The following is a 12,227-nucleotide window of genomic DNA, read 5'->3' on the forward strand; positions in this document are numbered from 1 at the left end:
GCTGTCATCATCTACCAAAATGAGGACAAGAAATCCTAATGTCCTGAGAGATCCTGAGGTCCTCATCCTGTGCTCCAGCCATGTGCTCCTCTGGATGAGAAGCTGTGGCTGCCCCATCCCTGGGAGTGTTCAAGGCCAGGTTGGAGGGGGCTTGGAGCAACCTGGTCTAGTGGAAGGTGTCCCTGCCCGGGGCAGGGGGTTGGAGCTGGCTGAGATTTAACGTGCCTTCCAACCCAAACCAGTCTATGATCCTGTGACTCCACACCACCAGGACTGCTGCCCGATGTTTGCAGCATTGCGAAAACACTCAGTCCCCAAAAACATCAGCAGGAGAGACCCATGCTGCTGTGGATGGGTGGATGAAGACACCTCGGCTGCCTGTCCTCCAGGGACATTTGTGTGAAGTGTGGGGCAGGGTGGGTCATGCGGCCCCGCTGCGGGCATGGAGGGGGCAGGGAGGATGTGCTGCTGGAAACAGCTGGCCGCCGAGGCGTGATCCCCTTTCCGCGCTGGGTTTAATTCCGCCGCGCAGACGGGCAGGGCGCGCCGGGTGCTGCGGGCTCGGCGGCCCCGGGGGGTGATGGAATTCTGCCGGAGGTGGATGCGCCAGCCGGGGCCGCCGGGGCTGGGGTCGGGGCAGGGGCAGGAGCGGGGCTTGGGGAAGGAGAGCCCTGTAGGGGGCAGAGTTACCGGGGGAAATCGGGGATGGAGGGGGCCGGTTGCCAGGCGACGGTTGCCGGGTGACACGGGGAGTTCCGCCCCTCCCCGCGCCCTTGCGGCGGTTCCGCAGCGCGGTCCGGGGGTGTGCGTGTGGGGGGGTGGTCTGACGTCACCGCTCCATCCCCTGCTCGCGCTCTCCCGGCACACCCCCCCCTTCTCTGGGTGGTGTCGGCCAACCAACGCGCGGGGCGGGGTGGGGGCCGCAGAGGCGGGGCACCGGGCATCGGGCACCGGGCATCGACACCGGCATCGGCACCGCACCAAGCGGCTCGGCCTCATGCCGGCGCCGCCAGCCCACGGCTGAGCGCTGCGCCCCGCAGAGCCGAGCCGAAACGGGCACGGGCACGGACACGGGCACGGGCACGGGCACGGGCACAAGCATAAGCACAGGTAGGGGAGGGCGGCATCGTGCGGGATGGGGCAGCTCCGCCGCGCCCGGGCGGGGCTGCGGTAGCGCGGACGCGGTCCCAGGGTGCTGGCCGAGGGAGATGCAGCCCCGGCAGGGCTGAGGCGGGGCGCGGGGGAAGCGGGACGCTCCCTCCGCGGGGGTCGGCGGGGCGGAGGACTGCGGCCGGCGGGCGTTGCGCGGAGAGGCGCGGGGAAGGATGGAGGGGGAGGGGGATGCCCGTGGGTCCCCAGCGCTGCAGCCGGCGGGTGCCGCCCCGGCTTCCAGAAGGATCCAGCCGGGGGGGGCCTTCCTGGGGATGGGGCGATGCCTCTTCAGCCGCGGCACCAGCCTGGGGTGGGGAGGGGAAAGATGCTGTCCCCGCTGCCCGTAGGAGGGGGCACAGGGACTGTTTTTCACCCCAGAGCCATGCCAGCTCTCCCCTCCGTGGCAGGTGGCTCTGCCGTGATGTTGAGCCATCTTGCACCATCATCGTTATGCTTCAGAGTCAACAACAGTGCTGAAGGAAGCCGCGAGAGCCCCATTTGGTCTCACGTGGGGAGGGGTGGTGGGGTGGTTGCCAAGCCAAGGCTCTTGCATGCCCCACAAAGATGAGGTGTGCTGCTGACCTTGCGCTTGGGTGCAGCAGGTCAAGGGCTGCCATGTCACTGCGGGCCAGTGACGATGGCTTCTGAAGGAGTGGATGGTCCCTGGATGGAAGGGCTGGTGTACAGCCCCATACTTGGCCACCTTGGCTCCCAGGGAGCAGCCCTGCACCTGCTCTATTGTCTTTTTCCTCTGCCTCTTCTTCCTCTTCCTCCCGCATGGGGCAGTGTCCCCTCCCCTGGACCCTATAGGCCCCGGTGTGCCAGCATCTCCTGCCCTGTCGTGTCCCATGCCTTGGCTGTGAGGCTTGGGAAGGACAAGGAACTAGCTGAGCATTTCTCCTGCCGCTCCATGGCCGTACTTCCACACCCCAATGCCTGGAGTAGCCTCAAGGCAGGTGGTGTTGGTGGCATGAGGAGGGGCAGCAGACTCCCTGTGGGGTTCGGCCAGGGGAGTGGTGGGCGCTGCCATCCATCCCTGCACCCTGCCACTGACCTCCATTTTGTCTGGGAGATGGCAGCGGGCGCTGGCACAGATGCCGTCACCACTCCCTCCCCACCTCCCTGCATGTGGTGAGAGCTGCAGCCCCCAAAGCCCAGGCAGGGCCAGAACCTGGTGTTCTCCCCTCCCTCCTCCCAGCTGCCCACCCCTGTCTGTGCTCAGCCATACTGATAACCCACCGGAGCTCGTTGCCTTTTCCATGCAGCTTTTTCCCATTGTTGGTTTTAGTGTGTAGAAGAATGGATGGAGAGAGCAGGCGATGGAGCGTGAGGTGACTCGCCTTTGCAGCAGGGATAGGGAGCTGATCAGCAGCAAGCAAAACCCCTCATCCATGGCCTTATTTGCTTCCTGCAAATTTTAATCCACATGGAAATTCACCAGGAGCTGCAAGTACTGCCCCAAAGTCATTGTCCCCCATTGGGGTGGGAAGGAGGCGAGAAGGCACAGGGGCAGAGTAACCAAAATGGCTCCAGGGAAGTGGGTGGCTGTTTTTCAGCTGGGGATGGGGGGGGACTGCTCATGCCCTGAGCTGTCCTCCAAGCTGCTTCCCCCACCCATGGGAAACTGCAGCGTCATGGCCCCTTGCTGTGCGCAGTGCTGCCATGTCATCTGGACCAGGTGCCCCCAGCATCCCCCCACACCATCCCTGTTGTCTCCAGAGGAAGTGCAGGGTCCCCTGGTCTCAGACAGGGTGGGGGGGGGGGGTGGGGGGGTGGTGCAAAAAAGGGTGCAGGGTAAGGGCTTACTAAAACAAAGCCATTGGTGGCTGAGAGCACCATGGCTCAGGAGGCGCAGCCAGATGGGGCATCCGCCCTCACTGCCGAGGTGATGTGGGGATGTGCCTCACAGACAAAAGGAGAAACTTACCTTTGATTTCCCTCAGTGCAGGCAGCTGCCAGAGGTACTTGTGGCCCCAGGGAGGCAGCCCCTGCCTTGTGCTGGCTGCTGGGAATGGGAATCCTGGCTGTGCTGACCTGTGTTAGCATCACTGGAACCCTGGTGTCCTGCAGCACCCAGGGGTCAGGCAGCACGTAATGTCCCTGCAGCATCCTTAGGGGAGGAGCTGGCTGTGGGTGGCACTTGGGGACAATGCTCCCCGTCCCAATGGTCACCTCTTGGCAGTGGCAGGAGGGCTGCCAGTTGGTAGCCCTCGGACTTAAGAGAGCTCTCGTTAGCTAATCTCTGCCCAATTAATCTTAGCTGATCCAGTTAATCATGGCTCTCTAGGCCTTTTCCTCATCACCTAGGGCTGGCAGGGATGCTGTGGGCTGCGCAGGAAGCAGGGCGAGAGATGCCCTGCACAGTTGAGGGATAGATCTGGACCTTCCTGCCCCCTGGCACCACAGTCTGGGGACTCTACTGGCCTCCTCCACTGTCTCCTTTGTGTGTGGGGTGGTCCCGGGAGGTTGCAGGGAGGAAGCCAGGAGTGGGGCCACGGTGCTGGCCCGCTCCCAGGGAAAGGCTGATAGCAGCTTATTGAATTTCTCTCGATGGCAGATTAAACAGGCGGTGGCTGACTATCCCCGGGCAGAGCAAGCTGGGCTTGAGCCACCCGCTGCCCTGGGGGGAGGCTGCCTGCCTCTGCCCTGCCTGCCTCTGCCCTGCCTGCCTCTGCCCTGCCTGCCCGCCGTGGTGTGTGCCCCCTCTCTGGGGGATTCTGAGAGCCTGCAGCCAGGGATGTGAGTGCTGGCTGTGGCTGGTGGTGCTGCCACATTGCATGGATTGCAGGCTGATTCTGCAGAGCCAGGAAAATAGGAGTTGGGGGAAGGAAAAGAGGCTCAGGAGAGAGCTGGGCAGGGGGCTGCTGGTACTCTCAGGAGGTACACGTTGCTGTCTGGAGTCCTCGCACTGATGTGTCAGAGATAGGACTAGATCGCTGCAGAGGAGCAGGAAGGAAGCAAGTGGCACATTGCCGACCGAGGAGGCTGAAGGAAATGGATGGAGCTAGAAAATGGAGCTGAGCTTGTGGTTCTGCAGCAGTGAATACCGGGAGGGAGAGGAGCCCACGCCCTGGACTAGGCAAGCCAGATGGCTTGCTGGGAATACACCGGGATGTGGGCATCAGGATGGCACGGGGAGAGGAGAGGTCCTGATGGTGATGAGGGGGCTTCTCACAGCCAGCAAGGGTGGGCTGTGGTGGTATTACAGTGGGACTGAGTGGGCCCTCCTGGCAGAGGAGGGCAAGCAGCCATCAATAGATGGCATACAGCAAGATAAGGCATCCAGAAAAGTGGGACGAAAGAGAAACCAGTGCTGCTTCGTGGGAAGTGATGGGGCTGAAGGGGCTGTGATGGGAACCGCACAGGGGCGGGATGGAATGAGCAGCAGTCGGTTCCAGGGCTGGTGGGGTCACTGATGGGTGGTACTATTCCAGTGCTGGTGGCTCTTGCCAAGTGCTGTGCTGCAAGTCGGAAGCCTGGGGGCCTGAACCACCTCTTTACAGCCCTGGGAACAGGGGGGAAGGAAGCTATCCAAGCTGTGGAGGAGGACAGGGCAGACTTTGACACAGGTACTTGCTGCCTGCTGTGTGGGTAATGGGTGCTCCATCATCCCTGATCACCAGTGGTGCCACAGGGTGGAGCAGCTCAAGCCAGTGGCCCGGTGAGGATGCAGCCTTTCCACCCAGGAATATATCCCATCGTTTTATGGGAAAACCCAACTTTTTCATTCCCCTTTGGCAAGGAGTCCTGCTTAATTTTTTCCTTCTCCCCATCTGAGAAAGCAGCAGGGTGGGAAAGCAGAGGCCTGTTGATATGTGGCAGCCCACTTGCAGGCTCAGGGACTCAACAGTGGTGTTAAGCACCCGCTTAAAATAATCCATGCTCAGGAAAGCCTGAGACCAAATGCTTGAGCTCTGGAGCTGGTGGGATTTGAGGATGTGATTGCTGGCTGAGCACAGTGGGAGCTCTGGAGTGGGCAGTGAGAGGAGGGCTTGGGAAATGGAATGGGAGAAGGTTTGTCCTCCTACTGTCAGGAGCACAGGCTGGCTTTTAAAGCAAGCAAAGACAGCACCAAGCTTGTAACACTTTCTGGCTGTGAATTTTTCCACTGCACCATTAGTATACCTGCCTTTGGCTTTCCTCCCAACCCCACTGGAAATAAAACTGGAGCTGTCAAACCTCGGTTTGTTTTCAAGCCATCCTCTTCTCTTGGGACACTGTCCATTCTTTGGATTTCTTCTTTCTTCCAACCCTCCCTCACCCATCCCCACCCCTTTCCCTACAAACTCATCTATATTTTTCATTTCCATTGTGGGAAAACCCATCTCATGTTGAGGACACATCCTTACTGCTCCACTTCCATCAGGTCACGGTATTCATAACCACAGCTGTGCCATTGCTCACTCCTGGCAAAGAGCAGGTTCAAAAACCCCAGGGCATTTGCAAACACCCTGGCAGGAATCCAGCAGGCAGGAGTCCCACAGGCAGGGATGCTGGAGGAGCTCATGCTGTATGATGCTGAGCTCCTCTTCCATTGGCAAGGGCATAGGGGGCAGGAGGCAGGCAGGAAAGAGGGTTTATGTTAGAATGCAGGAATGGATTTCGTCAGGGCTGATACTGAATGATACTGATACTGACCCAGTGGTCAAGGGAAGGACCCCAGCATTCTCTTCTGGCCAAAGCTAGTGAGGCTTAATTGAGGCTTGGGGAAGATGGGACCAGCTGCAGAGAGCCTGGACATCAGTGCTGGAATGAGTGGCTGCTCTGGCAGATGTTAGAGAGTGGCCCATTTCATCTTGTAAGGTTTGTGATTAATAATTTATTAGTAAAAGGAGTGGACAAATGATCACAAAATGGGAACTTCAGCTGAGTGTGATTGCTACCGGCTTGTTGGCTGGTGCTGCTCCTGCTGATGCTGCACATCTGCTTTTGCTAGGAGCTGAATGAGAGGCAAATATCAGCAGTTGTGTTCAACAAGCACCTCTTTTCTCAATATGAATGCCATCATTTATCTGGCCCTCCACCCAGTCCTGCTGCCCATTCCAGGCTTTGCTGGCGCTGAACTGGAGGCAGGAGGCTCAGGTGATGGGCAGGGCATTGCAGGCTTGCTTGCAGGTGAAGGGTTACCTGCTCAGTGCCATTGGCACCCTGGGATGGAATAACTGTTCCTTGGGGGTCATGCTGTTGCTGACTGTGCCCAAGCGGCCCTATACCCTGTTGTGGTTACCCACCGAGTGACGCTGCAGGACTCTGATTGCTGCATTGGGGTAAGGGCAGGAAGGGATGTCCCCTGGGACTGACCAGGTGATCCTCACCCGAAACATAAGGGGAAGGGGGAAGAGGCAAAACATGGGCAGATCAAGGGATGCAACAGAACGTCATCTTTCAAGCAGAGACAACCCAGGGTCCACAGGAGGTTTTGTCACACAGGTATTTATCTGACACACACAAGATGGGGACTGGGATGTGAGGTCTCCTAACTCCCATTTCTTGCCTCCTTGCAGGACAGCCGCTGCTCCCTGCTAGCAGGACCCACCTCCAGCTGGCACGATGGCAGGAGCATCTGTGAAGGTGGCGGTGCGCGTCCGGCCATTCAACTCCCGGGAGATGAGCCGGGAATCTAAATGCATTATCCAGATGTCAGGAAGCACCACCAGTGAGTGCCAGTGTTGGTGACAGAGGGGCCTGGGGAGGTTTTGGGTGCTGCCTGGGTTGGAGCATGTGCAGTCAGGCTGCAGCAGCAAGCACTGGGGTGCTAGATGTTTGGTGTGGTTTTCTGGAGTCCTTTGGAAGAGGGAGTCTGGGGGGGGTCTTCATGTTTCCCACAGGGAAATGCAGTCCTGCTGTTGAAATGGCAGCATCGGAATCTACATGGCACTGAGCCCTTGTGTTTTTGTGATACTGAATGGGGCAGGATCCCCCAGCAGGTGACGGGGTAGGGGGAGAATCAGAAGAGCCTGGAAATGCTGGTGCATGGATGTGCGGCTGAGGATGCCCAGCCTGTGGCTGCTTGGCCAAGCATGGAAGCTGTGCACCAGCCAGTGAGTGGCTCCTGACAGCACTGGCTCCCAGGTACCATGCACCACATTGTGCCAGGACCCATCCCCACTTCTGTGGGGAACCATGCAGGATGGAGGAGTGGGAGTGGGATTTGCCAAGGGAATGGTGTGCTCAGGGAGGGGGAATGTAGCACAGGAGCTTGGGACTTCTTATCCAATCAGAGGCCTATCTGGCATTTGCCCCTCTTTAAATAACCATAGAATCATAGAATGGTGTGAATTAGAATGGACTTTAAAGCTCATCCAGTTCCAACCCCCTGCCATGGCCAGGGACACCTTCCTCTAGACCAGGTGCTCCAAGCCCCATCCAACCTGGCCTTGAACACTGCCAGGGATGGGGCAGCCACATTCTCTGGGCAACCTGTGCCAGGGCCTCAGCACCCTCACAGGGAAGAGTTTCTTCCTAATATCTAATCTAAATCTACCATTTTTCAGCCCAAAGCCATTCCCCCTTGTCCTGTCACTACAGATCCTTGTAAAAAGCCCCTTGCCAGAATTCTTGTCAGCTCCTTTAGACACTGGAAGCTGCTCTAAGCTCTCCCTGGAGCCTTCTCCAGGCTAAACAAGCCCAGCTCTCTCATCCTGTCTCCATAGCGGAGGTGCTCCAGCCCTTGGAGCTTCATGGCCTCCTTTGGATGCACGTGAGCAGCCCCATGTCCCTTTTGTGTTGGGGTCCCAGAGCTGGACACAGGTCTATGGGGGGATCTCAGACACTGGAGTAAAGGGGGAGAATGCCCTCACTTGACCTGCCGGTCACGCTCCTTCTGATGCAGCCCAGCATATGGGCTGGAACTATGGGGTGGGGAAGGCGGCTTCCTCTTTGGCTGTGGAAGCCACCAGATAAGGATAGAGTCTAAAATAACTCCCTGCCTGTCTGCCAGGGGCTTCCTGCCTCACAGACGGTGGTGGGTGAAATGCTGGTGCCAGCTACCCCCGCAGTGTGCCAGTGGGTACTGTGACACCCACAGTGAGAGAGAGAGGAGGGTACCCAAAGGTGCAGGGCAGCTCTGTGGCCCTGCTAGGTCCCCTTCTTACCCTGAACCTGTGGAGAAGGAATGAGGAGTTGTGGGTCCATAGGGTAGTATTTGCTGGTCTCTGGCATCCCGGGGCGGGACTCCCTGCCCCGTTATGCAGGGATGCTCTGTCTGCCCGTGGTGCAGAGCTGCTCCCCTCATGGCGAGGAAGCCACTCCCGGTCAAGAGCGTTGGGCACCCCCACCTCCACCATGGCCGTGTTTGCTCAGAGCAATCTGTGCATGGCCATCCTGCTCCACTGAGCTCCCCCCCCGGCTGTGCCCCCGGCCCTTCACCCCTGCTTGCACTGCGAGGGCTGGCAGGGCTGCAGGCAGGCGCAGGGGCAGCGCTCGCCAGCCCTTTGCTGACGGCGAGGTTTTTCTGCATGAGTGGACACACCGTCGGCTAATCCCCTCGACCTGGGGGCAGGCGCCAGGGAGGCTCTGCTCCTGCTGCTGCCTGGGGAAGGCAGGGGACGCGGTGGTGCCGGCTGCTCCCCTGCAGAGCGGGGCTGTCTCGGGCCCCCGGCTCCTTGCAGAGAAGCCAAAAATAAATGTGTTTGCGTGGGGCGAGAACGAGTCTCCCCTTTCCCAGCGCTATTTGCGGAGACACCTGGACATGCCAGGGCAGCGAGCGTTGTTCTTGTGCCTAATGCACTCAGCCCTCGGGGCCAGGACGGGCTGGGCACCGGGGCAGGACGGGGTCAGCTCTTCTCCGCTGCCCTGTTCCTCCGCGGACTTGCAGCTCCCACCCCTTGGCTTGCTGCGCCGCGGCTGCCAACACCGCTGCTTTGTTGCTGTGGCGTCTCCGCCTCTGCACGGCTGCGGGGCGTAGCCCAGCTACCAGCACACCCCCCCCCGGCCCCTCTCCTGGCAGCTCCCATCAGGACGGCGAGGAAGCGACCCTGGCTTCCATCCTTCGAGGCCATTAATATTCTCTAGCTGAAGCCACAAGTCTTGTGGGCTTTGAAATATAGTGATTATGTTCACTCTTGTGGGTCTTGGGTTTTGTCCTGCTTGGTGCTTGACCTCTCGCTATCTCTGCCATGCCTCTTCAGGGTGAAGACAAGGGTCATCTCCGTATGTTTTCCTCATCCTGCTCGTGTTTGTGTGTCTGCCTCAGTCCTCTTTCTGTGTCCTCCCTGCCTTTTTTAACCCCCGTTGGCCAGAGCACGGATCTTTTGCAGAAGCTTTACAAAAAGCCCTGGGATGCCTGGTCACAGGAGAGGGAAAAAGTCACCCGTGACATCCAGCCATGGAGCAGGGGCAAATAAACTGGAATGAAAGTGGCATGGGGAGCATATTTCTGCTCAGGGACGGCAGACTGCTGCTCTCGAAGTGCTCCCTTCTTGCCTGTGTCCCAGTCTCCGCTCTGCCGGGCCAGCTGGATGGATGCAGCTGGGATGCCCGGAGTTGCTCGGTGCCATCCCTGGTTGCTCCTCCGCCCCGTGCCCAGCGTGAGCTGGCACTGGAGTGTAGAACAGCTGCCTTGTGCTGCCCCATTCTGTCTGCTCCTCTTTTTGCCCTCGTTGTACTCCTTTTTGGCTCTGGTGAGGGTCACTTCTGCAACGCAGAGACAGACCCAGGCTGAGCACTGGGAGGCTGGGTACCATGGCAGAGGTGCCAGGGGAACCCCAGGAGCCACTAGAGTTGCTCCATTGGCTTCTTGCATGGCCTTGCATTGCTTTCTTTTGCAATGGCTGCTCACACATCCTCAACACACCAACCAGTCACTAACAGGGGTGGGCAGCCCCCACGGCCTGGTGCCATTTCAGTCTGTATCTCAGTGGGGACTTCCAAGTCCCCAGCCCAAGAAAACTGAAGCACCTCTCCTATGAATACAGTCTGAGAGAACTGGGGGTATTCAGTCTGAAGAAGGCTCAGGGGCTTAGAGCAGCTTTACATACTAAGAAAAAGTTCTTTCCTGTGAGGGTGGTGAGACACTGGCACAGGTTGCCCAGAGAAGCTGTGGCTGCCCCACCCCTGCAGTGTTCAAGGCCAGGTTGGACGGGGCTTGGAGCAACCTGGTCTAGAGGGAGGTGTCCCTGCCCATGGCAGGGGCTGGAACTGGATGAGCTTTAAGATTGCTTTCAACACAAACCATTCTATGAGTTGTACCTTCAGGATGGGCAGTTGTTATGCAGCTATCACTTCCCAGCCCTTTCTCCTGGTTAATTAGTCCTGGATGCTGTAGTCATCTGGAGCATGAGTCATGCTGCCTCCAGTAGGCAGGGAACCAGTGCCCAGCCCCTCTTTGGTGCTGGGCTCCTGCCTACAGTGAGGGGCATCTGGGCAGCACCATGCTGCAGTTTCATGGTCAAGGCTGGATCCTGGGACCAGTTGGGAAGGCCTCAGCTTGAATCCCAAGGGCACGAGCCCTGCCTAAGTGCCAGCCCCAGGCAGAGCAGGTTGGGGTTGTGATGGGGGGAGCTCCATCAGCCTTGGTGCTGTGCAGCCTCCTGGTCCCCAGCAGTGTCAGGGAGCAGCAGGGGGCTGTGGGCACAGGAGCTGGGCTGTGCCGCAAGGTCATTTCAATGTTGCCTGACATGGCTGGTGGCTGGATCTCGTGATTACCCCGCTGATTTGGGTTTCTTCTGACGCATCTGTTGTTTCAGAAAAAAACCATCATAAATGCCCAGGGAGGGGGGGGGGGGAGCGAGGACGAGAAGTGATGCAGTCTCCAATTTCCATGGCAACGTCCTTTTCACCAGGGGATAGGAAAAAGCAGGCTCTTGTTTCCGCTGGCAGTGTAACACAAGGCATTAACCACTCTGCTGGGGCTGGGTACCCAAGAGAAAGAGCAGGGGAGGAGAGACAGGAGCTGGAGAGGGATTGGGGGAGCCCTGATGGGGCCATGGCTGCTCCCACCTCACCGTGCCAATGCACGTGGCCTTGGGCCTGAATCCCCCAGCCATGGGGTGAAGGAAGGCTGTGATCCTCCCATACTGGTGCTGGTACTGGTTCTGGGTTCCAACAAGCAGAAAGGAGCCCAAAGGAAGGAACTGTTTCACTCACACTGCCCAGCGGGACGTTTGGACAAGACTCTGCCCGGTTCCTTTGGCTGTTGTAGGCTTTGGGGCCATGGTGCCCACCTCCTCTGCTGTGACTGAGTCTGGGAGCTCTGGACACATCTGTGGAGCTGGATGGTCGCAAGTTCTGCTTTCTATGACTGCTTCAGACTGAACCCCATACCCTTCTCCCTTCAGAAGTGGGATGCAGGTGGCAGGGTACTGTGGGTGACTGGGTGGCCTCACATTCCATTCTGTTTGCCCCTAGCTATCCTGAACCCGAAGCAGCCCAAAGAGACACCAAAAAGCTTCAGCTTTGACTATTCCTATTGGTCCCACACTACGGTAAGCATCAGGAGGCCTGAGCCTGGAGCACTGGGCTGGGGAGGGCAGGAGGACCTCCTTGCCAAATTTCTCCTTATCCCCCTCCTCTCTGCAGCCTGCAGATATCAACTATGCATCTCAGAAGCAAGTGTACCGGGACATTGGTGAGGAGATGTTGCAACATGCGTTTGAAGGCTATAATGTCTGCATCTTTGCCTATGGGCAGACGGGTGCTGGAAAATCCTACACCATGATGGGGAAGCAGGAGAAGGACCAGCAAGGCATCATCCCTCAGGTACCACCTGGTGAAAAGCTACCTGTTACCCTGGCCACAGCGGGATACCCAAACTAAAAGTGGAGTGGGGAGGAAGGAGGGAAGTAGGGAAGGACCAGGGCCAGGCTTGACCAAAGTCTGATGCAACCCTGTTACAGCAGCAAGGTGCTCAATGGAGGGCAGGGGGACAAGAAAGCATAACACTGGACTTCTCTGAGACTGGATAAATGACAGTCTGGCCACACAACGTGTTTGTGAGAAGCTGCAGTCCAAGTGCCAGCCAGCAGCAGCTGTGTGTACCAAGAGCTGCTGCATGCTGGACCAGGAGGGTACCGGGAGGGGTCTGGGAATGCTGAGCCCCCCATATCGGGGGGAAGGGGGGGGGGGGCCTGCCAGCT

At 58.6% G+C, this 12,227-nt stretch overlaps 1 protein-coding gene across 1 annotated transcript in view; it reads left to right on the top strand.

The window, feature by feature from the left end:
- Positions 1-972: 972 nt before the first annotated feature.
- KIF1A (kinesin family member 1A) overlaps positions 973-12,227 on the top strand; it is a 38,817-nt gene continuing 27,562 nt past the window's right edge. The window contains exons 1-4 of the mRNA XM_057408424.1: positions 973-1,110; positions 6,657-6,808; positions 11,500-11,576; positions 11,671-11,850. Of these exons, the coding sequence (XP_057264407.1) occupies positions 6,703-6,808; positions 11,500-11,576; positions 11,671-11,850 (363 nt within the window). The 5' untranslated portion in view covers positions 973-1,110; positions 6,657-6,702. The remainder of the gene's footprint in view (positions 1,111-6,656; positions 6,809-11,499; positions 11,577-11,670; positions 11,851-12,227) is intronic.

The sequence above is a fragment of the Pezoporus wallicus genome, unplaced genomic scaffold (assembly GCF_028554395.1).
Source record: "Pezoporus wallicus isolate ANWC-B61680 ecotype Strahan unplaced genomic scaffold, APGP_CSIRO_Pwel_v1 contig_4238, whole genome shotgun sequence".
In the NCBI taxonomy this organism is placed as follows: domain Eukaryota; kingdom Metazoa; phylum Chordata; class Aves; order Psittaciformes; family Psittacidae; genus Pezoporus; species Pezoporus wallicus.